Below are 27,069 nucleotides of genomic sequence, written 5' to 3' on the forward strand. Positions count from 1 at the left end.
AATACGAACAGAGATTTATCCTGAAGGCAAGTGAGCGTATACAGTACAATAAAACGACTTTTAGACCTTTTTACTGGGTCTAGCTGAAAAATAAACAGTTATTTTAAAATAAGGGAAATCTTCGTAAGCCGAGAAAAATATTTTAAACCTGCATAACTTTAACAGGACTTCAGGTTGAGTGGCCACTTTATTAGGTACACTTTTCTTAATTGCGAGTAGGTCCTCATTTAGCCCCCAGAACAGCTTGGATTCGTCGTGGTATTCATTCAACGAGGTATCGAAAGCGTGCCATAGGGATATTAGTACATATTGACTTATGTTTCCCACGGGGTGGAAGCACTTGGGTCAATGAAATTGGATGGTCGCAGATTTTTACCCTGAAGAGCTCGTTCCACCTTATCCACAGGTGTCCAACAAGACTGAGATCTGATGACGGGGGAGGCCACCGCATTGGACTGAATTCGCTCTTATGTTTCTGGAACAAGTTCTCTACAAAACTAAAAATATTCGCGAAACATAAACAATAACACAACAAGAAATATTAATTACGAAAGAGCCGTAGTGATTCCATGCTTAACAGACGTCGGCGAAAAAACATAAAGAATCAATAAAAATAGAATCTTTAATTGTAGCATGATATACATACAATTAGTCCCGTCACGGCATGGTGGTACTAGGGGATTACAAAACATATTTACAAAAGAGATACACATGAGCAAAACATAAGTTACACCAGATTAGTGGAAGGCAACAAAGCACAGTTTTACATTTTCAGTTCGACGAGGATTCCCTTCCTGTATTTTTTATTGTTGATCACTTCTTGGATGTCCCCGTCGATGGCTTGCAGTGAGGGCAGCATTTGCTTTGGCAGGAATCTGCCGGTTAGTACTAGCCGGTTATAGTTTGCTAGTAGCTTTGCTGAAGACCGGAGATAAGGGGAAGGAATGCGCCAAGAGCAGTGATCCCAGAACTTCGGCTCTGTAATTTTACTGGTGGCCATCTTAATGGTGAACAGCAGCCTTCTTTCTACGATGTAGGATCGGAGCCTGCGTAGTTGAAGGGCTTCTGTTAACTGCGTTGATCTGAGAGCTGGGGGAAGGTGGAATTTGCTGTTGGCCCATTTTAGAAGCCAGAATTCGGCAGAGAATATTCTTTTAACGTTGGATTCGGCAGCCAAGGCCCATATCTCTGAAGCATACAGTATTGTCGGGTAAAGGATTGATACGATATATCTTTTTACCAGTTGTGGGTCGGTGGTGTGGAGCAGCTGTTGTTTGGCGACCCAGCGTAGTGAATTCAGCCTCGACTGTATGAGGTTTAAGTGATCGTTGAAAGATAGTTTGGAGTCGAAAATGACCCCCAGATCTTTGTGCGTTTGAACACTTTGGAACTGAGGAGCCGTTAAGCACAGGCTCCAACGTTGTTGGGCTGCCCTTTAGTGAATAAATTATTTGTGCCGATTTTTGGGGGTTGATTTGGAGGTTGAAAGTATTGAGGTAGTCAGCCATGTCCTGCAGTTTGCTAGTGATTTGCTGAGTGGTTTCGGCTGCCGAGTTGGATGGCGATTTCCTAGTAAGGAGCTTGACATCGTCAGCATATGTGATCCAATTGCACCTGTTGGTCACAAACGGCACCATGATTGCTGAGAAGAGAACGCCAGACAGGAATCCCCCCCCCTTGAGGCACACTGGCAGTTATGTGACGAGTGAAGGTCTTTGTTTTGATCTTTAGAATAAGGGTCCTCTTGGATAGGAGAGATTCTAGGAACCAGAGAACATCGCCGCGAAAATTGAAGTAGTTTTCTAAGAGACGTAGGAGATTAGGTATATAGATGGCATCAAAGGCGGAATGGATGCCAAGATATATACCTGACAATTCCTGTCTTTGTTCAAAGGCTTCTATGATGTGCAGTGTGGTTGTTGCAAGGTTAGTTATAGTTGACCTTCCTGATATCCCATAGTGTATTTGCTGAGGACTGTCACAGAGAATTTGATGGGTGACAGACGGTAGCAGTGCTTTCTCCAGAATTTTTAGCAATACAGAGGCGCAAGCGATGGGTCTATATTGGCTTGGGAGCGTCGATTGTTGGTGCTTAGGAAGGGGCCGGACAGAGTACCTGTTCAACTGGGGTGGAAAGAAATGAACTTCGAGGCATCTGTTGTATAGGTTGAGGAGTGAATCGATGATGAAGACGCTTAAGCATTTGATTATGAACTGGGGTATGCCATCGTCACTGGTGGTTGCAGTGAGAGGAAGAGTATTAATGGCCTGCATCAGTTGTTGCTTGGAAATTCGGATCGTAGCGAGACTATCAGTGGGATGAGAGTGGTTGAAGAGTGGCAGGTTAGGTAGAGCTGGAGGTTGATTGGAAAATCTGGCAACGTAGTTGAGCCAGTCAACTGGGTCGATTTTGCTGGAAGAACTAGCCTTTGTTCTGTACAATGGTTTTCCCCTTTTTAGGGTTCTTTCGAGGTGCTTCTTAATTGCAGCTGATTTGTTTCTGTTGAATTCGGCCCTGGCTTTGGAAAATGAAATGAGGTCTTGGACATCGCCCGAAGCCTTCCATTTGGCGTGTAGTGATTGTTTGTAGTGGAAACTTGGGTTGAGCTGGGGAGTCCACCACGCTCTGGAGCGCGGAGTAATGGTGACTGTCTTGGTAGCGGTGTGAAGGGCTATGGTATTGATCCATTTGGTCATTTGATCGATAGTGAGGCTCAGTTCACATCCATCTAAGATGTTCCATGGGGCTGTGGATGCAGTTTCAATGCAGAGTGCTGGATTCAGAAATTTTGGAGCGGTGACCTTTTGCACAGATTTGGTTTTTGGGGTATTGAAATATTTTTTGGGTAGAAGAGCTGTAAATATGATTGGTTTGTGGTCTGATTGAAACATGTCGGCTGTGGTTTCTTCGAATTGACATATCGCCGAAGAATAGACTATGTCCAGCAGGTTTTGGTCTCTCGTTGGCTGATAGTTAACTTGGAATATTTGGATTGATTGGAAAGATTCTGTGAGCCGACTTTTGAGGTGTTGGGTAGATAGCGGAAGATTAAAAGTCTCCACATATGATATGAGTGGCTGCTGGGTGCAGATTATTTATTAACCAGTTAGTGGCTTCGTCGGTGGCCATCATAGTCGACGTTGGAGGAGGGTACAGGGATGCGACGTCTATAATGGTATCTTGATGTTCCAGAGTTATCATTAAGGCTTCCACGCCTTGAGAGATACTTGAAACAGAGTGTACGATGGAGAACTTTATCGTATTGAAGATTATACCAACTCCATCCTCTCTGCGGTTATCGCGAGAGGCAGCCAGAACATGAAAGCCTGCATGAATGGAGCAGCTTATATCTGTCTGGTTCGCCTCTAACCATGTTTCAGCGAGGTACACGATGTCTAATGAGTTTGAGAGTAGAATCTCTACCAGTGTATTAAGTTTATTTCTTAAGGACCTGATATTCTGGAACATTATGGGGATGGTAGGAGAGGTTGTAATGCTTATCCTCACGGGAGGGAGCCTTGCTTCCCGGCTGCGAACAAGTAGAGGCTCTCGACAATGAGAGATCAAGACAGGGATGAGGCGACCTTGAGGTCTCTCGCGTTGGAGGACGGTATTAGCAGCCTTGGGCGGAGTTTGTTCCAGTATGTTAGTGTGGGAAGATTCTGGTGCTGGCATCCTTTCTGGCAAGCAATTATAATCGCCAAGTCAGCTGTGCTGCGGTGGGAGTACTTTTGTCTGGTCTGAGTAGTCGCTTTAGGTTTCGAGGTTGATTGATAGTGAACAAACGGCCTGATCCTCGTTCCGACAGGCAAATGGCGACGCTTCCTATGAGGTCTACTTGGTGTCAGCTACAGTCAATTTTGAATGCAGCGTATTGTTGACTCCTAGTTTGTAGCTTGTGTACAGTTGGCCGTAGATTCATCTCTTCGTATATAACCTGTTTGACTAGGTCAGGGGTTGTGCATGGATTCAGTCGAGATACGAAAAGGCTGGTTGTACTGTTTCTGGTAGTGTCTTGAGTCCTGAAAACTCGTAGCTTGGAGTTTATTACTGTGCCGTACTTTACAGCGTTTCTCTAAGTGCAGGTTTCTTGTCTGGTATCGCCGTTTAGTGAAGCTGCTATAGATTGGGCAGTGCTGTTATCGTGCTTGTCATTCGTCTGAGTTTGAATTGTGTCGATTGAGCTCGCATGGGCGTCGACGTGGCTTGATGAGGTTGTCGGTATATTTTCTTGACTGCGTTGGGAAGTCAGCGATGGGTTTAGGTCACTGTCAGGGACTGAAGTTTGGAGGGAACTGTGTGATTTTATCGCGGTGCATATTAGAGCTTGACCTTTGATGGTTTTGCCACTATTACTCACCTCGGTGGCCAGGATTTCCGCGTATGACTTATCCCGGCGGGACTCTGAAGGTTGAGCATCATGGGTGTTTGTTAGGGCTGTGCAGCCATGTTGGGGTGATGCTGTTGTATCAGCAAATTTGCACGTCGTGCTTTCCAGTGTGTGAGAGTTGGGTTGCAGGCTGGCATTGATTAGGCAACTAATTATTTTCCCTATGAGATCTTCCACTATTTCGTTAATTTTGCTGTCAATGATTTGCTTTAGGGATGACTTTTAAGTATTGAATGGTAATTTCTGATTCGATTTGGCACCCTTCGGACCTCCGAGCAGGTGCGCTTTGGCTATTTTCAGATTTTGGCATAATATAAGCTGTCTGAGAGGTTGCTGAAGACGCATCGATGCTTGCATGCGATCCGGACAAGTTCAGGTGGCCTGGTGTTGGTCTGTAGGAGGCGTCAGTATGAGGCGTTATATCTGTAACGATGTTGTCAGTCTCGTAGGTATTATTGTTCATATTTTCTTGCAGACTGGCATAGTGCTGAGTATTATCAAGTGTGGCGCGACTTCTGTGAAATCTGCTTCGCTGGGCGGTTTCTGCTTTGCGCTTTGGGCTGTGCGTGTTGAGTTCTGTGAGTTGTTAGGAAATTTCGGGTTGTCCTTGTGGCCTAATGAGCGTAGCTTCTTGCAGCACGATCCCTTGAATTTCAGCCTGGTTGCCATGGAAAGTGTCTTCCAGCTGGATGGGGACAGGCCCGAACATCCGGGACAGATGGGGTTATCACAGCTAGTACAGGAGAAGACGTCACCAGTCGAATGATACCAGAGGGCACATTTCTGTATCGAGTTGAGGGGTTTTCCGTTTCTGCTCATATTTTGGAGAAAAGCAGTGGTGATATTCATTAGACGGGTGTTTGCATAGTCTACGTGGATGTCTTGCTGTGAGTTGGCTTCGAGCTAGAGGAACTTTCCGCACAGTCGAATAGTCAGCTGAGTGAAAACAAAGGGCGCACTTCAGCTTAATGTTGTGATCGGAAAGTAAGCTTTTCAGCACCCGGGGCTATGGCTGGTGAACAAAGGAAGAATACAACGTGCTATAGCATTTCGTATCCGCTTGCAGTGATACGAATATGGAAAAACAGTAAATACAGTTTACTTGATTCAGGTGGTAGGATGAAAGCTTCGTCAGTGGATCAGTCGCTCGATAAGCATATGGGTGATGTGTACTTCATCCATAGGTTAAACATTAAAACCACTGTAATTAGTATTAAACTGAGGAGCACACAAACTACTGACCGACTCACACAGGCGCACGCGCAGATTCCGAAGAACAAACAACCAAAAAGTACGGTCTTTAAGCCGATTAATAAAATAAGATGTTTGGTCGAAGACTTAACACAATTAAAATAAAATATATAGAATGCAGAAAAATAAGTGTTAAGCGTGGCAAGATATAGGCGAGACGAGGACAAAATTTGACACTCGCATTTTGACTAAAGGATCACCAAAGAATTATCAGAACAGACACTTCGACGTCCAGCTACCTCTACCTTGCGAGATAGTGACTGGGAGTCAGAGTAGTGTGTATGAGGGGGGAATTGTTTGAGGCCACGTTATGTCAAGGATCTGGGTATATTCTCACCATGAGTCCGCCATTTCCAACAATTTCATTACTTCATACAGCATTTCCCCCACGTTTTCTTACTATTGAATACACAATGAATTGTCAAACTAATAGAGTAAGCTTATCTGAGAAAAGATTTAAACTCCCAAACACTTCCTAGTTCATTTCACAAATGCACGTGGTCTCAATTCTAATCTCAACGATGTCCATTTCCACTTGCAGTCTGCCAAAACTCATGTACTTTTTCTCACAGAATCTCAGTTATCAGTTGATTCAACTAGTGCTCATATCAGTTGCCCAAATTATTCGCTGTATGATTCCTTTCGCCTCAAAGGATGTGCATATGTCCGTTCCGATATTCCCTGCCAGACACTTGGTAATTTGGAATCTCCTCTCTTCGATCTTCTCTGACTTAAAATCTCTCTACCTCTTTGTGGTCAAATTCATTTGTTGTCTCTGCCGTTCTCCCAACCCCATTAATAACTTGGAGCTCTTTGGCTTCCTCGCTTTGCAACTTGACTTTCTCCAGTCCAACTTTCCTAACAGTGAGGTAATTTTAATGTTCACAACTCCAGCTGGCTTTCGTTTTCTAGTCACACAGACCCAGCTGGTCGAGATGTTGAGGCTTTTGCAATTACTAATGACCTTGCACAGATGGTTCATTTACCTACAAGAATACCGGACAATCCTAACCATACAGCCAACACGCTTGACGTTTTTCTCACAAACAACCCTTCTAAATATACGGTCGAAGTGAGTGGTCCTTTAGGCACCTCAGATCACAACTTGGTGATTGTCTCTTCTCAAATTGAGCCTTTATCTCATGTCGTGTCAGTGAAATTATTCTTGTAGGAATGGAATCCTTTATTCCACACTCCACTTTAAAATCTCGTACTTTATCTAAACCTTGGTTTTCCAATAAATATGCTAAGGCTGTTCAAGAGAAGAACGTTGCATTTCGTAATTGGCTTGTTTCCAATTCTTCAGTTTCATTTTCTGCCTACACCAAAGCTCGCAACAATTGTAAAGCAGTTATTAATCAGTCCAAACTAGATTTTGAACAGGCGAAGAGTAGAAAGCGTGCGTCTTGCCCTAATGGTAGCCGAGCATTCTGGTTTCTTGCCAAAGCTATTGGCCGCAACTTTTGCCCATCTCTGCTCCCACCTCTGTCAAAACCAGATGGTTCTGTTGTCACTTCAGCCAAGGATAAAGCTGACCTGCTATCATCCCATTTTATTTCCAACTCATGTATTAATGATCTTGGTAAAACACCTCCCACCATTCCCAACATGCTCCATTCAATGCCTCCTGTGGTCATCCGTCAAAAGGATTTTGACGAATCTCGATGCTAAGAAAGCTCCAGGTCCTGATGGTATTTCTCCACTTGTTCTCAAAACCTGTGCTCCTTAACTTAGTTCTGTTCTTTGCCGACTTTTTTCACTTTCTTATTCCAAAGGTGTATTTCCTTCTGCTGGGAAATTTGCTCATATATCGAGCCAGTTCCTAAAAAGGGTGACAAGTCCTTCTGTCTGATCACCGATCGCCAGTATGGATTCCGTCAGTGTCGATCCACAGGTGATATTCTGGCTTATGTTATCCAATTATGGACAAATTCATTAGAAAAGTTTGGTGAAACACAAGCAGTTGCTCTTGACGTCTCAAAGGCTTTCGATCGTGTTTAGCATAAAAGTCTTCTAAACAAGCTTCCATCTTATGGTTTGCCAACTGTTTTTTGTAATTGGTTAACCAGTTTTCCCTCTGATCGCTCACTGAGGGTGATGGTAGATGGCTCTCTGTCTTCTAACTTCTCCAGTAATGTTGGTGTCCCCCAAAGTTTATTTTTCCCCCCACTCTTTTCCTCTTGTATATTAATGACCTTCCATTGACTGGAAATCCTATCCATAGTTTTGCCGATGATAGCACATTGCATTCCACTCTCCATTTTGAGAACCTTGCCCTGCTTAATCAGCTTCAATTTCTCGAATATCTGCTACCAATTCCTTAAATGCCGATCTCCATGTAATTGTCCAGTGGGGCAAAGACAACTTTGTAGATTTCAATTCTTCTAAAACTGAGTCTTGTCTTATATCTCGCAAAAATGATTCTTCTGCTCCTATGCTTATCTTTGGTGGCACTCCGATTTCTAGGCAAAATGATATATCACTTTTGGGGATTACCCTAACTTCTAATCTCTCTGGGCACAAGCACATTACAAATATTGTTTCCTCTGCATCTAAAAAAAACTTGGTTTCTCTTTCGTTCTCGGCATTACTTTTCTTCCAAACAGTTGTTAACTCTATACAAATCGCAAATCCGCCCTGCCATGGAATATTGTTCCCACATCTGGGACGGTGCCCCAAAAACCTCTCTCATGCTTCTATATTCCATTCAGAAGAGGGCAGTTAGGTTAATTAATGACTCCTCTCTAACAGAGTCTCTCCACTCGCTGTCTCATAGACGTACTGTTTCTGCTGCATGCCTTTTCTACAGATACTTTCATGGGCACTGTTCTTATGAATTGTTTTCTATTATTCCCGCTCTCTCTTTCAAAACAGTTCGAACACCTGTCGCCACCAGCCAACATCCATTTACTCTCCAACTTCAAACTCACAGCACCAACTTTTATCTTCTTCGTTTATTCGTTCAACTGCCGTTTTCTGGAACAACCTTCCTTCGCACGTATTTCCTGAAAATTAGAGTCTACAGAAGTTCAAGTCTAATGTCAACAAATATCTTCTTTCGTCTTCTCAACCTCCAACTCAAGTACGGTACTAAGTACTATAGTACTTAGTACTGTACCTCTCGTGTTTAGGGTTTTCATAAAAAAAAAACAAACAAACAAACAATACAATTCCGAATTAAAACTAGATCGCTGTTGGGCCGCAGGTTATCTAAGTCTGGCACAGGGGATGCAAATGTCAAATGAATTATGCAATACTGGGCAGTTGGTAAGAGTTCCTGAAGTTTTTTCCTCTTTCTTTAAGTTATTTCGAAGAAAGGAGTTTTTCCTAGTAAAAGGTTCCATTGAAAAAGATAAATCTTTCCTTAGGCCAATTTTCCTTTTAATTGAAACATGCGTTCTTGGCTGGTGTTCAAGTATATAGGAATCTCGAAATCGTGCTTACGTTGTGATTTAATTGATTCCAGTTCAGACTCTAGTTCGGTCTCACTTCACGTTTTCTTTTTTTTTTTGTCAAAATTCGTATTAACTGTTTTCCCTTCCTCTTCCTCCTGTGTAGCGTGGGTATGTTAATTACTAGCAGGATATAAACCAGTACCAGATAAGGAAGAAAATGAAAATTAAGTTTCTGTATCATTCTGCTAACATATTTAAAAGAAAGCGGTGGTGCAGCTTTGGAGAAAGTCATACAATAACGTGTTACGAGATAAACTAAAGGGGAACTCCCGTATTTGGAGAAAGCAAACTTTCAAATGTTCTTACATCAAACAGGATGTTTAAAAAGCATGAGTATTTAGTTCTATATACAGGAACTCTTGAGTTCCGCGGAACTCTACTTAAATCGGAATTTTACGTAAGTCGGGGAGTTCCCCCATGCTTGTGCAGCACTCGCAACTATGCTCGCTGAATTGATTAAATCGAAAAAGAAATATGACAAACATGTAAATAGAATTATTTATTGTATTTATTCAATTTTTTATCTCATGCGCAGGAAAAATTGCAAAAGCGTGCAAATTAAAAAAAATTCAAAATTATAAAATTACAAAAAAAAGAGAGGAGTAGGCATAACGTCAATAAGTTTTACCTCTCGAGCATCGTTGCCAGAATCGACGTCTTCAGCTGATAAGTACGCCGCTGGGAAGGTTGAGGGCTGTGATTATTTAGAAGGGGTCGGCCGCTCAAGCTTACGAAAGAATATATTAATGGATGACTGCTGGACAGTGGCTTTTTTCTTTTCATCGTAGAATTCTTTGCAGCAAGCAAGCATATCATTCACCCCTCTGTTAACTTTTAAGAATCGTTTGCTGTCAGGATCATTCTTCTCAAACCACGCCATTGCCGATGCAATTTCATGAAATGTCATTGCCATCTCTCTGGCGATGAAGCGTCTCGGCTGCTCATTTGGTTCACCTTGAGCTTCGTCAGCATTTTCTTCTTTCACTATTGCTGCCTGCAAGTCAATATGTTATTCGTTAGATAATTCCTTCTCTTCTTCCTGTATTAACTCCTCCAAGTCTTTGGCATCAACCTCCAACTGAAGGAGTTGTGCAACCTTTACAATCTTATCTGCAACTTCTTCATATGATTCGTCTTTTTCAAATCCTTCTTAACCTTTTACGTGCCGTGGGCATATTTTCTTCCATGCGGAATTTAAACAACTTTTATTAATTTCCGCCAGGCTTTATTAATGTTTAAGATGGCGCTGCAAATATTGTAAGATTTCCAAGTCTCTCAACGTAAAATTTTTCTCATCGTCTACTGCAGACAATGCCTGAGCAAATGTTGTGAGTAAATAGTATGCTTTTAAATTCGAAATAACATCCTGATCCATAGGTTGGGTGAGTGAAGTCGTCTTTGGCGGTAGAAATATGATTTTCACGTGAGAATTGAAATCATCTAGATGCGTAGGATGTCAGGGAGCATTATCTAATAGAAACAAAATCGTGAAAGGAATGTCGTTGTCTTTACAATATTTTTCCAATCCTCAAAGAGAGATATTGTTATCCATGCTCTCTGGTTCGATGGGAAATGCACGGGTAGGGTGGCTTTATTGATGCCCTTAAATGCACGAGGATTTCCAGAATGGTACACAAGCAGTGGTTTTAATCTGCAATCTCCTGCTGCATTAGCCCCAAGCAAGAGCGTAGCCCTATCTTTTGAAGCCTTGAAACCTGGCATTGTTTTTTCCTCTTTGGCAATGTATGTTCGATCCAGCATTTTTTTCCAATACAGAGCAGTCTCGTCAACGTTAAAAATTTGCTGCGTTGAATAGCCACCTTCATCAATAATTTTTTCTAACACATCACAAAATTTCTCTGCAGCTGCAGAATCGGCACTGGTGACTTCACCTCATACTTTAACGTGGTGGAAACCAGCGTGATGCTTGAACTATTAAACCACTCGTTGCTTGCCATTAACTTGGGTTGGAGTTTGCCGTACTTATCCTTAATAATCATCCTTTGTTGCTTTTACTTGAATGGTCATTAGACTCAGGGGCACTCGTTTCTGAATCTGATTTTCGATCCATATTATTAACGGCTGTTCCATATTCGATATAGCCCCTGAATGTTGTTTTGTGATCAAAAGTGTTGATCTTAAGTGCGTTGATCCTTTGATATGTTCTTTTATACGCGCACTGTCCTTTAAAATAGTATCCACTGTTGAAGCAGCGAGACCTAATTCCCTTGGAATAGATGACAAACTCTGCCCTGCTTCGTACTGCTTAATCATTTTCATCTTCATTTCTAAATGAATTTTGTTTCGTTTCCTGCCACTACCACCATTTGCAGTTTTCTTTGGTCCCTTTTCCTTCGTCATTGTAATAGGTAAATCGGAATGAAGAGAAGTTTCTGAAAATTTGTTTTTTATTTTGACTCCAGGCACTGGAATTTGCAGAACTTAAGCCTTTCTTGGTACGAGCACCCCTTTATTCCCCTCACTAATCTTGTCGCCCTTCTTTGTACTCGTTCTAGCAACTCTATATCCTTCCTTAAAATGAGGCCTCCAGGTGTGGCCTGGCCATTGGCTTGTATAACTGGATAATCACCTCCCTGTTCCCGCTAGCAAAATTCCTATATATCATTGACAAGACTCCATGAGCTGCCCTGGCAGCCCGTCTGCACTGCTCAGCGAACTTCATATTCAACTGCACAATCACCCCAGTTCTTTTTCCCTTTCCACTTCCCTGGGTGTAGTACTACACAGTTGGTACGTTTCTCTTCGGTTATTGCTACCCATATGCAGTACTTTGCATTTGTGAATGTTAAACTTCAGTTGCCACTTCTCAGCCCATTTAAGTTTCCGATATTCACGTAGTGCTGCATTAGCATTACTATTATTCTGGTAGAGCATGTTCCTTTTTTTGTAAGAGCCATAATGGTTATTGACACTGGCATTGGCCTTTCTGCTTTTATCTAACAGGATGCCATTTGCGTAAGCAGCGTGTCTTGAAGTAAATGGCAACTTTTACAAATGTGCAGCGCCGTTTTTTCTCTGGTGGGGGAAATTTGAACTAATTTTTTTTTCTTCTACAAATCGCTTTCTCATACCCTAGATGACATACCACCGATTTTCACAGCGTTAACTCTAACCGTTTTGACACTACGGTTTTCCTGATAGGCAAATTTATTTTTTAACCACCCGGTATACGTGTTACCAGGTAATATTGGTTATTATTCTTCTACAGTAGACTGCCGCAATAACGGCACATTGAGATCGGATGTATACATACAGCCCAGATGTCTTGCAGTGCCGATAAAAAAAAAATGGCAAGTCACGTGATTACTGTATTTGTTTACGTTCGCCATTTTCAAAGTGAATTCTGTACTGATATCACGGATTATACCGCTGCTGTACATTTATTTTAAATTAAAAACCCCTCACTATGGCTGCTAAAGTTTATAAACCTCATACAGAGAAGAAAAGAAGAACAGCATTAAAGCTTAGTGACAAACTTGATGTAATCCGTGATATCGGAGTAAATCACGGATTATATCGTCGGATCGTCAACACGTTTATGCTTTTTATGCGCAGTTAATAAAAATTCCAGCTCAGCCAAGTTTACGAAACTTACAACATCACAGCACTGACTTCCCGTGACAAGCTGTTCATCACTAGGCTGGCGCCTACTACCCAGGCCACTGTTATCAAAAGTTTCCTGGACATAGAGCTTGGCGTAAAGGTAGACATTAGAGCCATCAAAAAAAATACCCATCATATTCCTGGTTTGTTCTGTCTTGCCCTAGGACACATCTACACGAGGTGCTCAACCCAGCAGTATGGCCGACAGGTGCCTTAATTAAGCCATATATCGAAACAAAAAAGATACCAACCACAAGGCCCCTAGTGTACACTAATAGCAATCAATTGACAAGAGGCTTGTTTGTTTGTTATTTGGTTTTTAGGAGCATTAGCAACTAAGGCCATATTGCTCCGGGATATGCGGTGGTCATTCCCTTGACCTTTCCGCATCCTCCGTATTTGGTGGTGACGGGCTCGAACCCCGGTCTAATCAAGAAGCGTGTGCTACGCACTGCTGCTCCTTCCCACCTGGCTACGGAGGCGCCTGACAAGAGGCAAATGGATGTAACCCAAACGACAGTAACAATTTTTCTACAAAATGTTAGGAGCCTTGCTAACAAGCTACATACCTTGCAAGCCCTGCTCCTCCAGATTTCATTTGCATCTCGGAAACATGGGTTGATGAGGAGAAAACAATGGATTGCTCCTCTTGTCCACTCAATATCAACATATTGCAAATTCCAGGAAGGATAAGAGAGGAGGTGGTGTTGCCATCTTCTACAAGACCTCTTTCAGGCGGATTCATGTCTACAGCTGTAAAACATCAAACTATGAAGCAATCACTGCGATTTTCAGCAAAAATGAAAAAAGGATCCAAATCTGCCTTGTGTATCTCCCACTAGGACACACCCCATAAATCAGAGAGGATCTTATCTCATGGATGTCTGCTCATCTACGCCCCGATATCCAAACAACCATTTTAGGAGTTTTCAACCTGCCTTTGCCAAGGTATAAGGAGGGAAGGCAAGACATGGAAGACACCATGCGGACCTGGGGGCTCATCCCACTGAATACATCACCGACCAGAGGAAATAAAGTCCTGGACAGCGTCTACCACAATTTGGAACAAATACAAATCATTCCCTATAATTCCAAATTCGTGTCGGGCCACCTACCAATAGTGTTTGAAATTGCACAGGCACCTGCAACCTCAGTCGCTGGGACCAAATCCGCGGACCCGGTGGGTGCAGTAACTACATTTTCAACCAACGTGGTCAGGCCAAGGTTGTGGTTCAACTCCGAAATGAAACAGGCTTTTAAGTTAAAGCAAAAAACCTACAGAACCTGAAAAAAGTCTGGCTCGATGCAAGATCACGTCGCTTACAAGAAACAAATAGCGAATTTCCTGCGTGTTCGGAAGAAGGCACATCGTAAGTACATCCAGAGAAGACTTAGGCATTCCAAGCGTATCGCTTCCACACGTGGTCGTCAGGTAGAAATGGATGAAGAAACGATAAAACTGTGGACACAGTCAACCTTCCACCCTGACCAGGAAAAACATCCGCCCCTCCCTGCAGCGGCCATCACAGATAAGTCCAGGACCGAGCTTGTGCATGTTGAGATCTCAAAGGAAATGATTATGAAAGCAATAAACAGCCTTCCCAATAAATCTACAGTTGGTTCCGACCGATTTCCCCTCTTTATTCTCAAAATATGTAGTTTCGATGTGATTGACCTGTTACATCACCTCTTCAACCGTATCCTCGAGACTGGTAACGCACCGACAATATGGAATGTCTACCATGCTTTATCAGTTCCAAAAACTAATAGATCAAGAGATCCCAGAGACTACAGAGCAATCTCTATTTCCTGTGGACTACTAAAAGTGTTTGAAAAAACGATACAGTCCACCTTAGTCGATCACTGCTTCAATGGGCGTCCACAACATCTTCATGTTGTTATTCCTAGGAGGTCTACGCTTTCAAATCTACTAATGACCAGTTGGGCAATCCAAAATACCCTTAACTCTAAGAAACAACTTGAAATCTTATTCCTAGACATACAAGCAGCTTTTGACACACTCAGCACAACAGAGCTAGTTCAAAATTTGAAGCATTATTTCAGAATCGAAGATAATCTTCTTGCTATTCTCCATCGACTCCTCATCAATAGGTAAATCTCTATTAAATATGATCATAGATTGGAGAGGACCACCACGACCCCTGTCGGCATCCTACAAGGGGTAGTTCTTTCATCATGGTTTTTTGCAGCAGCACTAGAGCCCTTCCTTGCGAAGCACCCAAACTTCATTTCATATGCTGATGATCTTAAGATGCTGGTCACATCCGATGATCCAGCAAAAGCTGAGGCAGTCGCCTATGAAAATCAGATAGTACTGTTTGAACTCCAGGATTATCTAGGGCGTCCGGGACTTAAACTGAATCCTCAGACAGCAGCTCAGATGACTTTCACAAAAATGAGGCCTCTTATTGAAATTATGCTCACAATAAATGGGACAGCCATTAAAAAGGTTCACTCACACACTGATTTGGGGTTGAAGTAGTAGTAGTAGTGGCATGTGATGCAAGAAAGCAAGTGTATGAGCTTATGCAGCATCAGCCAAAAAAAAAAAAAAAAAAAATCACACCATTCAATCCAAATGCCTGTCCAGTTCCTCCTTCAATTTATTTAACCTATCAACTTCCACAACGACAGATGGAAGTTTGTTCCAGCAATTAACCATCCGCTGGCTAAAGGCAAATTTCCGCACAAGTGGGATGATGGGCTTACTTTCAAAGACCACCAAGATGGCCAGGCTAAAAACGCTTGGGGCATACTGAGCCATCCGGCAGGAATCGGTCGGTCTTAGGCCTCGAGAGTTCCTTTTGGAATACGTCCGAAGAAATTTAATACCCGTACCGCTCTACGCTTCGGTACTCTGGTCAGGAGATTCCTATACTCAACTAAAGAGATTTCTGGGGGTTGAATATTGGCGCCTGAGATGGCTAAACAGGGAGATGGGCTACCCTTTCACCATCTCTAGGAGCGTGTTCTCTGCAAACCTGGTCATGAAACCCTGGGAAACCATATCAAAGAGAGGAATCTACACACCTTGGCACAACTTCTATAAGGCCAGATGGATTCGCCTGACATCTGGGATGTTTCGGCAAACCCTCGGACCTCACAACGAACCCGGTGCAGTTCAACACAATGTCTACAATCTTGTCTGCAAAATGTGCAATACCTTAGGTCAGTGTTCCCGGCAAATACGTTCGGAATGTATAACTCCCTGGGAATTGATGCCTCATCTTTCTGAAGCTCGAAGCGCTATAGACAGTACGTAGTGAAAGAACTCTATAAACACGAACAATAAGCACTATGTGAAAAGAATTCCCTACAATGGCTTTCCTGGATTCACCATTGTGTTTTTTATTGTTTGTTATTTATGTACTTTATTGTTTATTATTTTATGTATTGATGTTTACTTTGTTGTGTATTTTCAATCTGTTTTGATCTCTTGCAATTCCAATGAATGTAATCAACTGGAATTTGCATAATGTACACCCTTCTAGCCGAACCAGGCTGTTCCAGGATTGCCCAATAATGTGGAAATAAAATGGTATTAATAATAATAATCTGGCTGTCCTTTGAATCCATTCTAACAGCTCTGTGTTTCTTCAAATATGAATTCCAGACCTAAGCACAATATTCAAAATACGGTCTCACCATCATAAAGGGGCATTAATATCCTTCTCCCTACTTACGAACTACCCGTATATCATAAACAAGCGTGCCCTTCTAGCTACTTGTTCATACTGGATGAAAAATTTTACGTCTGGTGGAATAATTAAACAAGTCTTTTTTCGTTCTAACCCACTTTGAACTCTCTTCCCCTCTACCCTTATAACTAGTCTTCCTAGATATCGGTTCCCTAGGTCCAAAAACTTGCATTTAAAAGCATTATATTTCAGTTACCACTATTCAGACCATTTGTGCAACCGATCAAAACGTTTCGAAGCAAAATGGCCTACTTGAGTCATTAACTACCTTTATTATCATCCTTATCATCAGAAAACTTTAGCAATTCCCCTGCACTCCCCCCAAGAAACAGATTTTGTTTCTAATCTCTTAACGAGATGAGAAACAGAAGTGGTCCCAATACCCGAGGAACTCCACTTACTACTTTGGTCCATTATGAGGAATGTCCTACAGAGGATAGCATTTTACATCATGAGACGAGGCAACATATTCGGTACTCCTGGAAAAAGTTCAAGGGGAAGGGATTATAATTTTTTTTCCAATATTTTATTTCTTTGTCAAAAATGAAAACAGTTTAATATAATGATAATCACCGCTGGCGATTATCAGTTATCCAAGATTCCGCATAACTTGTGGTATAAAAATGTCTCGCATATAAAAAATAACCTATGGTTCAGAGAAAGTCATTTTTGCAATTATGTGGTAGATTCAACAGAAACCGTTCGAAAGTACTTGTCTGTGATCTGTTGAATCTATTTGGCACAACTATCATGAAGACACACAACCATTATTTCATTATGCATTCTTTGCAGACTAGTGATGAAATAATTGAATGATTTCCATAATCGAATGATTTTCCATAATGGAATGAATTATTCGAATGATATGAGTGTAATCAAAATAACTGAATGATTTTCTATAATCGATTATGACTATCACTACCGCAGACTTTCTGTAACCGATATCGTGATGAAATCGGTTGCAGAGAGCGTGTTGCATCTTTCACACTCTCCAAGCTCTTTATGGTCTTCTAAAGAAGCGCCCTTCTTAGAAGACTGCGGATTGGGACTGGGTGAAGTAGAGATCTAAAATGTAAGCGGGAATGCTCCGATACCTCCATACCGCAAGTAACCTAGTCTTTAATGACTTCAAAACATCTGGACGAGCGTTGTTAAGAAAGAGAATGATACCCCGTGCTAGCTTGCTTGTACACTTATTACGAAGTTTCTTCGTATCGCATCACTGGGGAAGCTTTAGGTTCCTTGAAACTTACGAAGTAGTCTTTGATAATAAAAGAAGACAGCACACTGGTATTGTTTGGACTCAGGAGAACCTCCCAGTTCATGTACTACTCCCATATACGTCACACGACTGACTTAACATCGTGGTGTATCCTGCTGATTGATATGTAGAATTGCATGACAGATATTCTCGAACGTCGCAGGAGTTTCCTTCTGCGTAAGTTTGGGAATTACTTACAGCATAGCCTGACTTTTATTAGCCCTCCTTTATCATGATAAAAGTTATAATCTTTTCTTTTTATATATCCATTGTTGTGTTTCTAAAACAGAACAACGGATATTCAACGACTATTTGGATAGTCTATAATAATAGACGCATAAAAATGATTTTTATGCGTCTATTATTATTGACTATTATTATTAATGTCGAATTTTTTAAAATAGAATATTGGAAATATTTATAATTAATGCTAAGGGTTTTTGTTTTGCTTTTCACAGAATCGGCCGACGCCCCACATTTTTCATTATAGCATTGGTGACTCTGATTAGTGGTTTTGTTTCGATGTTCGTACCAAATTTCATTGCCTTTGTTGTTCTTCGTACTATCAACGGAGGATTGATGCCATCAATTTTTCAGCTGACGTTCATCATCAGTAAGTAGTACCAGGTCAAAGCTATTTGTTATTTATTTCCCTTAAATTTAATTGAATTTTCATATAGCTTCCAATTAAACATCAGTATAATTGTAAGATGTAGGAAATCAGGCTTGGATGCCTGTAAAAATAGAATGTACTATCAACAACAAAAATATAATAATATTAAATTAAATAAACTTGAAATTAGCAGCATAGCACTTTTTCTCGTGCAATGCGCATTAGAAATAATGACATATCAATGCAGTCCTTCAATGTTGCACAGAAACATTAAAATAAAATATATATGGAGTGATGGAATGATCCCTTTTCGGGTTTGAATAAAAGTAAAATACTGAAACGATAAGAATATATATATAACATTTATTTTGCGATATATCATTTATTTGCTGTGAATGTGTTGCACAAGCACAACGCATTCCGGGTAAATCAATCATGGCGGCGAGTGCACAGAAGAGATCAGTGTATTCTGTGGTTTGCGAGTGTAACAGTAGAATGGTCCTAAATTCTCCTAAGTACGACTCCATAATGAAGTGATATTGCACGTTCCAGAAAGCTGGTGACGTCACTAAATAACAAGGTGATGAATGTCGGCATTGGCCCGTGAAAGAATTCATCACAGCTCTCTGAACAGCTTAAACTGCAGCGTTTACCAGACATCATTGCCTGGAAACGATTAATAACCACAATCAAAATGATGACTGGCACGATATTATCACCATGCTTCTGGCAGTTTTGTGAGTGGCACATCCCACCATCTGCATTAAGATGCACCAAATCCTTGAGAATGAAGACCAACAGACTGAAGATGGCCGACAGGTTTATAGCCGCCAGTGCGTTAGAATCAATTCAGTGCCTAACACATATCGGAATTGAGCTACTAAGGCTCATAGAAGATCTGAAATATAGGAAACAAACCGCAGTGTGGCTCGCGGAGGCTACTGTTGCCTAGTAGTTGTGTGAATTTCTGTCAAGAACTGTGTGTACGCAATTGAATAATGTATATCTCGCACAAGTTGATTAGTGGATGTGATGTTAAGATGAACTTTTGTATTACAATTGCCAGGACTCTAAACAGAAATGTAGTGAAGAGTAATGTAGTTTAAATGTCATCTTTTCGTGTATATTTAACCTTTCTTGTATATTTTAGACATTCTTTTATTCACATTTTATGGTAATCCCCTGGCATTTTTTGCCGTGAAGGGAATTTGTCACTTACCAATGTTCACCTATATTTTAAATTTGGTAGGACAAATAAAGATTTATTAAAGATTTATTATTATCGTGATGCGATGTTGAAAGTCCTAAATGACAAGAACAACTGTTTTCTGTATAAGCTGTCAGCACACTGTTCGGTGGTATACCTGAAGATGTGGTCATTATCGCACGCAGCGTTTAAACCTAACGAGCAGTGGATCATCAATCTCGTTTCACCTGCATGTGGTTGGGTGAACAGAGTTGAAAAACCTTTCGAACAGGTGGCTGTTCGCAGATAAGATAATCACGGAAGATGGTTGTTGTAGAGTTTTAAGAGCATCAACGACAGACCATATTGGGTCGTATATATATATATATATATATATATAATGTCTGTAAACTAAGTGTGTTCTGTGGTCGGTTTGCTGGACGAAAAACTAAAGTTTCCGGAAGGAAAAACCATGCTGTCCTCGCCTGAGACTGACTCACTAAGCTACTTTGTGAACAAGGCCCATAAAAATTCTTCGCGTCACTGGCGGATTTTTTTAACTCAGATCTTTTCCACCCAGTGTCGGAAGGAAGTTGCATATACCAACCGTGTTACCCATGAGGGCAGTAGAAGAAGGAATACCCATATCAGCATCATATAGGGTGATGGAAACACCTCTCTACGAACGAAAGGGAAAGTCCCAAAGTCAATGCCTGGCATAGCGTGACATGTAACAAGGTGTACAAGCAGTTGCCTAATCCCCTTGCCATGGAGATAGTGAGTCGGATTCAATACTTGAAAATGCTTCAACGATAAATAAATGATTCTTATAAATACAGTGCACGCCGCTTATTGTGATCATGGATAATGTTATCATTTTCATGAAGCCGTGATAAAATTTTTACATAGAAAAAATCACGTTTATTGTAATCAGAGCTTGGTTTATATTATCGCTTTTTTGCCTTATCGCGGTTTACGCATGTAGAGTGGAAGTTATGCAACATCCCTATTTGTTCTTGAACTTTGACACGTTGCATGTCTAGTAACTGTTGTTGTTTCTCACAGTTCCTATGATTGTCGGTTTCGTTACTCCGTGAAAGAAAATATTGTATCTACTCCTGTCATTCTGTTTTACAGCAGAACCCTTTTGTAATTCTCGATTTTACTATTTTCTTTATTCGTTTTTAATGGTTTGTATGGATTTCCGGAAATATTATTACCGTTTCATTTTTATTAATGACTTTCTTGGAGAAATAGTGGATAGTCAAATTAAGGTATTTTATATTGCATGATTTTAATATTTCCGCTGGACAATAAGTGACGTACACTAATGTATATACGAAAATATATCTTTTTTCTTTTAAGGGGAAGCAAAATTTACATGAGCCTCAGGCGGGAAAATACTGAGACCTGCCACTACAGGGAAGTCTGTATTAACATACATAACGTAGTAAGAACTTATGTGGCCTTTTATGGCTGTTTGCAAGAGTTCTACGTAACGAACAATAGATACTTTCGCATGTTATATACTAATACTTGGGGTGTCTCAAAAATACACGGCATAACTTCAGGAATGAGTTCCTCATATGTAGACAATAAAAATATTTTATATCAACATAGTTCCGGAAATGCTTGGTTTCTGAGTTTTGAAGGTCTGTCTATGACACTTAACTGTTCACATCATCTTATAGTAATTGTTCAAATTGTCCACCTTCAGGCTGAATACAGGCCTCACATCGACTCGCGAAGACGATGCCAAATTCCTGGCATGTTTCGTATTGTCTCACAATCTGCCACAGTTCGATTGCGGAGAGTTTCTACATCAGGTACTGGATTCGAATACACCAATGACTTTAAATGGCCCCACAAGAAGAAATCTAGTGGGTTTAAATCAGTGAGCGTGGAGGCCAGACAGTGGCCTCCACCTATCCACCGACCAGGAAACCTTCGATTCAGGTAATTGCGGGCTAGGTGGCTGAAATGTGCGGGAGCGCCATAGTACATGAAGTGTGCTTGTTGACGAATGATCATTGGCATGTCGTCCAAGAAATCAGGCATGTTGTTGTCCAGACAAATGCAATCCGTTGGTCTTGCATTTGTCTGGACCAAATTCCATCTTAATATATTTGCTGAATTCTTCGGTGATCTGGAGTAGTTGCTGAATGTGCTTCTCGGTTCCCGCGTAGAGCTTGATGTTATCCATGTGGGTGAGGGTGTACAGGTTCTTCCTTCCTTCCTTCGAGGTTATATGCGTACTTGCTAATGTTGAGCATGGTGGATAGCGGGGTTAAGTACTAGAAAGAACCACAATGGGCTCAGGGCATCTCCCTGAAAGATTCCTCTCCTGATGGGGATTGGCCTGGTTGTGATGTTTTCGACCTTAATGGTAGTACTCCATTTCGCCATCGTTTCTCCTAGGAAGTTTCTCGCTATCGGATTGACTTTGTAGATGTTCAGCGCCTCTATTAGTCAGCTATGAGGCAGGGAATCGAAGGCCTTGCGGTAATCGATGTAGGCTGTGTAAATGTTGCAGCGCTTCTTGTTGGCTTGCTCCATAACCGCGCATCCCAGGTTAATTGCTCTTGCATCCTTTCTGCTGTTCGGCCATTATGTTCTGGCTCTCCAAGTGGTCTGATATCTTCCTGGTTTTGCAGCTGGTCAGGATTTTGTACATTGCTGGGAGGCAGGTGATTCGCTTATATTTCGCCGCGTTTCTTGTATCTTCGTCTTTAGGCTTCAGATATGTGATTCCTTGAGTGAAAAACTTCGGGAGTGTCTCTGGATACCTTATTATTTGGGTGAACTGCTCTGCAAGTCGCTTGTGTGTGCAAGCGAGCTTTTTGTACCCGTAGTTGTGGACGTTATCTATTCCTGGAGTTCACCAGTTGTGAGAATTCTTGATCGTCTGTTTTACTTCTTCCCGAATCTCCCATCCTCTAATTTCTTGTACATCCTTTTTCTTGCGTTCTAGTTCTATCCAGGGGGCTCGGCTTTTATGTCTTACTTCCCTGCTTCACATGTTTCCCCAGAACTCCTCAATCGTCTTCTGCTCGGGTGGTTCATTCCCTTCTTTACCTTTTTCTCCGAGACTCTTGTAGAAGACTCACAACGTGCCTGGGACGGGCGCCAGGAAGCAGCTGCCCAAGTGTGACTGCTTCCTGGTGGTGAGATGGCCTGAATATAATGTTCAGGCCACCTGTAATATTCATAGAGTACATGTTTGACTATAATTCTAGGTGGATTTGGACAAGAGTCTTTAGGCCACCATAGAACAGAAACAAAGCTGATGATGTGGACGCTGTCTCTCTTGAGGATACTCTTCACTTTTCCAATTAATTTCTTACTCCTGTTGCCCCGTTGGTACTGGGTCAGTTGGCCTATCTTGACTCTTAATTCTTCTATCTTCTGCTGAAGTCTTCTTTCCCAAGCTGGTGGTTCCTTCTGTTTTCGGTTCTTCTGCTGCTGGTCTCTCGCTTCTCTTCCATTAATCCTCGTGGCTGCTACTGCAGCACAATACACGGATATGTGGATGGCCTCCAGTGTTGCACCATCGCTGTCGAGGTAATGCTGTATTATGTTGCGATTCAGGTGGTCTGTGACTCTCCACAAGATTCTATTCGGCTTCTGCTTCGGTATCACGTGAATCTTTGTGGGGTCCATTCTTTCGAATTCCGATACGGCTTTCTTCCGCTCGTCCTCTATTCTGGATATGATGACCTCGTCTCTTTCCACTTCAGCTTCTGTGGGTTGTATTTCTTCTTGTTCTTCCTCTTCTGGTTTCGCATTCTTTATCCTTTGTAGTTGATCGCTCATGTCCTGCTTGATTTTTTCCAAGATTGCAGGAGCTATCAAGTTCTTCGTGACGATGGTCCTTCTCTGGTTCGCTGTTCTGAATATTCTGGAATCGTTCCAACCACTTGGTACGTAGTCTCGTCCTTATTATTATTATCTGTTAATTCCACGAAAGGAAACCACCCCGGGACGGCAAAGTGCCAGGAGGTTACTAATTACATGTCAGGGTACGATATACTACGGGAAGTGGGTTACATATACTGAACACGTAGTCTCGTCCCGAAATATTATATACACATTTTATATTTAACACAGTATATACACATTAATGATTCTGTACATACATTATATAAAGCATGTATTTACCATTTCGTAATTCCATATATAACTTATATATTTACACAACTGTTAGGGAAGGTATATTTTACCACTCAATAGCTTACCAAATTATTATTGTTCTTAAAGCAGAAAGTTTCACTTTTACTCACAATCCTTTGGTATGTTGTCACTTTGCAGCCGATTCTGTAAGTCTATAAGAATTCTGGAAGATCTCTTTCCGGTATGTTGCATCTTCACATAGTTTTTCAGCATCTATCTGCACAGAGTTAAATATTTTTGCTGTTTTTGATGGGAAGAACCTTTGCAGGCTACTAAGATTGTTCAGGATTGGACGCAGTGGATGATTTACTCCTCCGCAACGTCTAGCAGTGGCACGTGGTTTAACTAGAATATTAACCAGGGCTGGCATCCCATCTGCCTGTGAGCATTTGTGCGAGAGCGTGTACGTTCCTGTTAATTGTCCGCTGATCCAGGGTGTGATGTTAAGGTTTGAGTAGAGAATGGCGTTGAGATAGTAAAAGGGTGGCCAGCAACTATGTTAAGCCACCGCGAGAACCAGTATTCGATCCCAAAGACGAACTTATAATGTGAATCTGGAGCTGAGGACCAGATTTGAGAGGCGTACATTGGAATTGGCAGGACACACTTTAAAATGTACTTGGTCCTTCTCTTTTCTATTTCGAACAAGTGCCACAATTCTCCCTCTCTCTTTCGAACAAGTGCCACAACCAGTAAGAGTCCTTTTATTGTCCAACTTTTCTTCTTCATTTATCCCTTCAACTTCCGTTTTTATAAAACAACCTTCCCTTATACGCATTTACTGAAAATTACAATGTACGGAAATTCAAGTCTAATGTCAAGAAGTATCTTTTTTCACCTTCTTAACCTTCAACCTACGCACGGTACTAAGTGCTATAAGTTTTAATACCATGGCGTTTTGAATTTCATAAAAAAAAAAGTATAATTCCTACGAACATAAAGACAAACTTTAAAATCGATGTTATCAGTGTGGCGTTACTGCTCAAGTATGAAATCTTAATGCACCGCACTCCCTTGCTTAATGCAGCGTCACAGTGAGTTGTAATAGATTGTCCTTGAACTGGAGCTGTATGCAGAAAGCCTATAATTACATTACAAAGCGTTGATATTTTGTAGAGCTTAAGCAATATAATAATAATACAGTATATACAATATATAGTTACTAAAGATATGGCAAAATTCCAATATACCTTGGAGTTATCTCATAACTTGATCGCAATCGATACAGGTATCTCCCGTTACACGAGTCTGAAATACGCGTTTGTATGCACAGTGAAATCGCGATAATCTGAATAAATCAATGCAGCAATTACCAAAATGTTCGGATTAGCGAAATATTCGAATTTTATGCACATAAATTATTCGTTTATATCTGTATTCATTAACCAGAATATATTACACTATACGGTATTATATAATGTTTTAGTAAAGAAATATCGCGAATTTTTTGTCTGTTTTATCTAAAGCGTGTTCGAGAAGCTGACGTAAAAACAGCATATAGTGAGCTAATATGTCATTTTTGTGGCCCATTTAATACATGTGTTGAAACTTAAAACAGCAGTTTCAAGTTTCACCAAATTCACTGGAATGGCCCCTTCTTGACCCGCTTTATTTTACTTTCCTTCAATTTGTAAAAAGTGAATTTTATCAGATTTTATCACTCAGTTTATCAGATCAACAAATTTTATCAGTTCTTTGCTGGCTCCAACTTCATTTATCTCCAAATTGAAAATCATACAATTTCAGCCATACAGATTACTAAGTACTAGGTCTCAGCGAGACAAAAGTCCCATATCTTTTGAATTTACCTTTGAAATAGTTTCTTAAAATAACGCTCCTCTGCGTTGTTTTTTAATCGACCGTCTGGGGACACTTTTGTCCCTCCAGCGATAGCAACAATGCTTGGGCTTAGTTTCTTTATAAATTAGCATAAGTAGAAGCAAATGATACAAGAAAGCTAAGTTTATACAGCATCAGCCAAAAAAAAAAAAAAAAAAAAAAATCCCATTTCACCCATCCATTTGTTCGAAAAGTTGGTCCAGTTCTTCCTTGAATTTATTTAAGCTATCAACTTTCACAACGACTTATCAACTTTCTTTCAGAAGGAAGTTTGTTCCAACAACCAACTACCCGCTGGCTAAAGGCAAATTTCCTCACACCTATTCTACAACTGTCTTTCTTCAATTTGAATTTATGCCCTCTCAGGTTCGCAATCTGAGTAAGGAAAAATCCCATCAGTATTGTTCCTGCTCAAACCATTCAAGGCCTTATACACCTCAATCAGATCACATCGCAGGTGTCTAGTCTCCAGATGCTGCAATTTGCAGAACTTAAGTCTTTTTTGGTAAGAAGACACCTTCGTTCCCCTCACTAATCACGTTATCCTTCTTTGTACTTGTTCTAGCAACTCTACATCCTTCGTAAAATGGGGCCTCCATATCTGTACGCATTACTCCAGGTGTGGCCTTATACAAAGGGATAATCACCTCCTTTTCACTATTGGCAAAATTCCTGTATATCATTGACAAGATCCCATGATCTGGCAGCCTGTCTGCAATACTAAAAAAACTTCATATCTGACTACACAATTACCCTCAGATCTTTTTCATTCTCTACCACCCTGAGTGCAGTACCACACAGTTAGTATGTTTCTCTGGGGTTACTGCTACTCATATGCAGTACTTTGCATTTGTCAATGTTAAACTTCAGTTGTCGGTTTTCAGCCTATCTGCCCAAGTTTTCTAGATCCTGTTCCAGTAGTATACTGCCATTAATAACCCTGCCAACCTTTGTATCATCTACAAACTTGGACATTAAGCCTGATATACCTTCATCAAGTTCATTAATAAATATACAAAACAGCAAAGGGCCCAACACCGAACCCTGAGGGACTCCACTAATAACATTAGTCGACGAAGAGCAGTGTTCATTGATTACCACTCTCTGCCTTCTCCCACTCAACCATCCCTTTATCCATTGTAGCAACTTGTCCTCAATGCTAAACTGCTTCAATTTGTATAGTAGCCTTCCATGCGCAACAGTATCAAAAGCTTTCCTGAAATCCAAGTATATGATATCAAAATTATTATTTTCATCCAGTTCCTTTATGACCACATCACAATATCCAATCAAACTGGTCAGACAAGACTTCCCCTTTAACAAACCCATGTTCTGTCTGAATTATTACCGTAGTCTTCTGTAGATGATCCTGCAATGCTTCTTTAACCAGTGACTATATAAATTTCCACGGAACAGAAAGAGTTAAAACTAACAGGCCTGTAATTATTTGTGTCACCCTTTGATCTCTCTTTATGAATTGGGAATGCATTTGCACATCTCCAGTCGTCCGTGGGGACCTCCCCTGAGTCCAAAGATGCTCTCAAAATTATGGCTAAGGGT

General features: G+C 41.1%; 1 protein-coding gene across 1 annotated transcript in view; it reads left to right on the top strand.

Annotated features, from left to right (window-relative positions):
• Positions 1 to 27,069, top strand: part of LOC150077151 (beta-alanine transporter-like) — an 80,497-nt gene that overhangs the window by 12,625 nt on the left and 40,803 nt on the right. The window contains exon 3 of the mRNA XM_090386211.1: positions 18,160 to 18,314. Within this exon, the coding sequence (XP_090242337.1) occupies positions 18,160 to 18,314 (155 nt within the window). The remainder of the gene's footprint in view (positions 1 to 18,159; positions 18,315 to 27,069) is intronic.

This window comes from Mastigoproctus giganteus, chromosome 12 (genome assembly GCF_048544385.1).
Source record: "Mastigoproctus giganteus isolate SK-2022 chromosome 12, ASM4854438v1, whole genome shotgun sequence".
NCBI lineage: Eukaryota > Metazoa > Arthropoda > Arachnida > Uropygi > Thelyphonidae > Mastigoproctus > Mastigoproctus giganteus.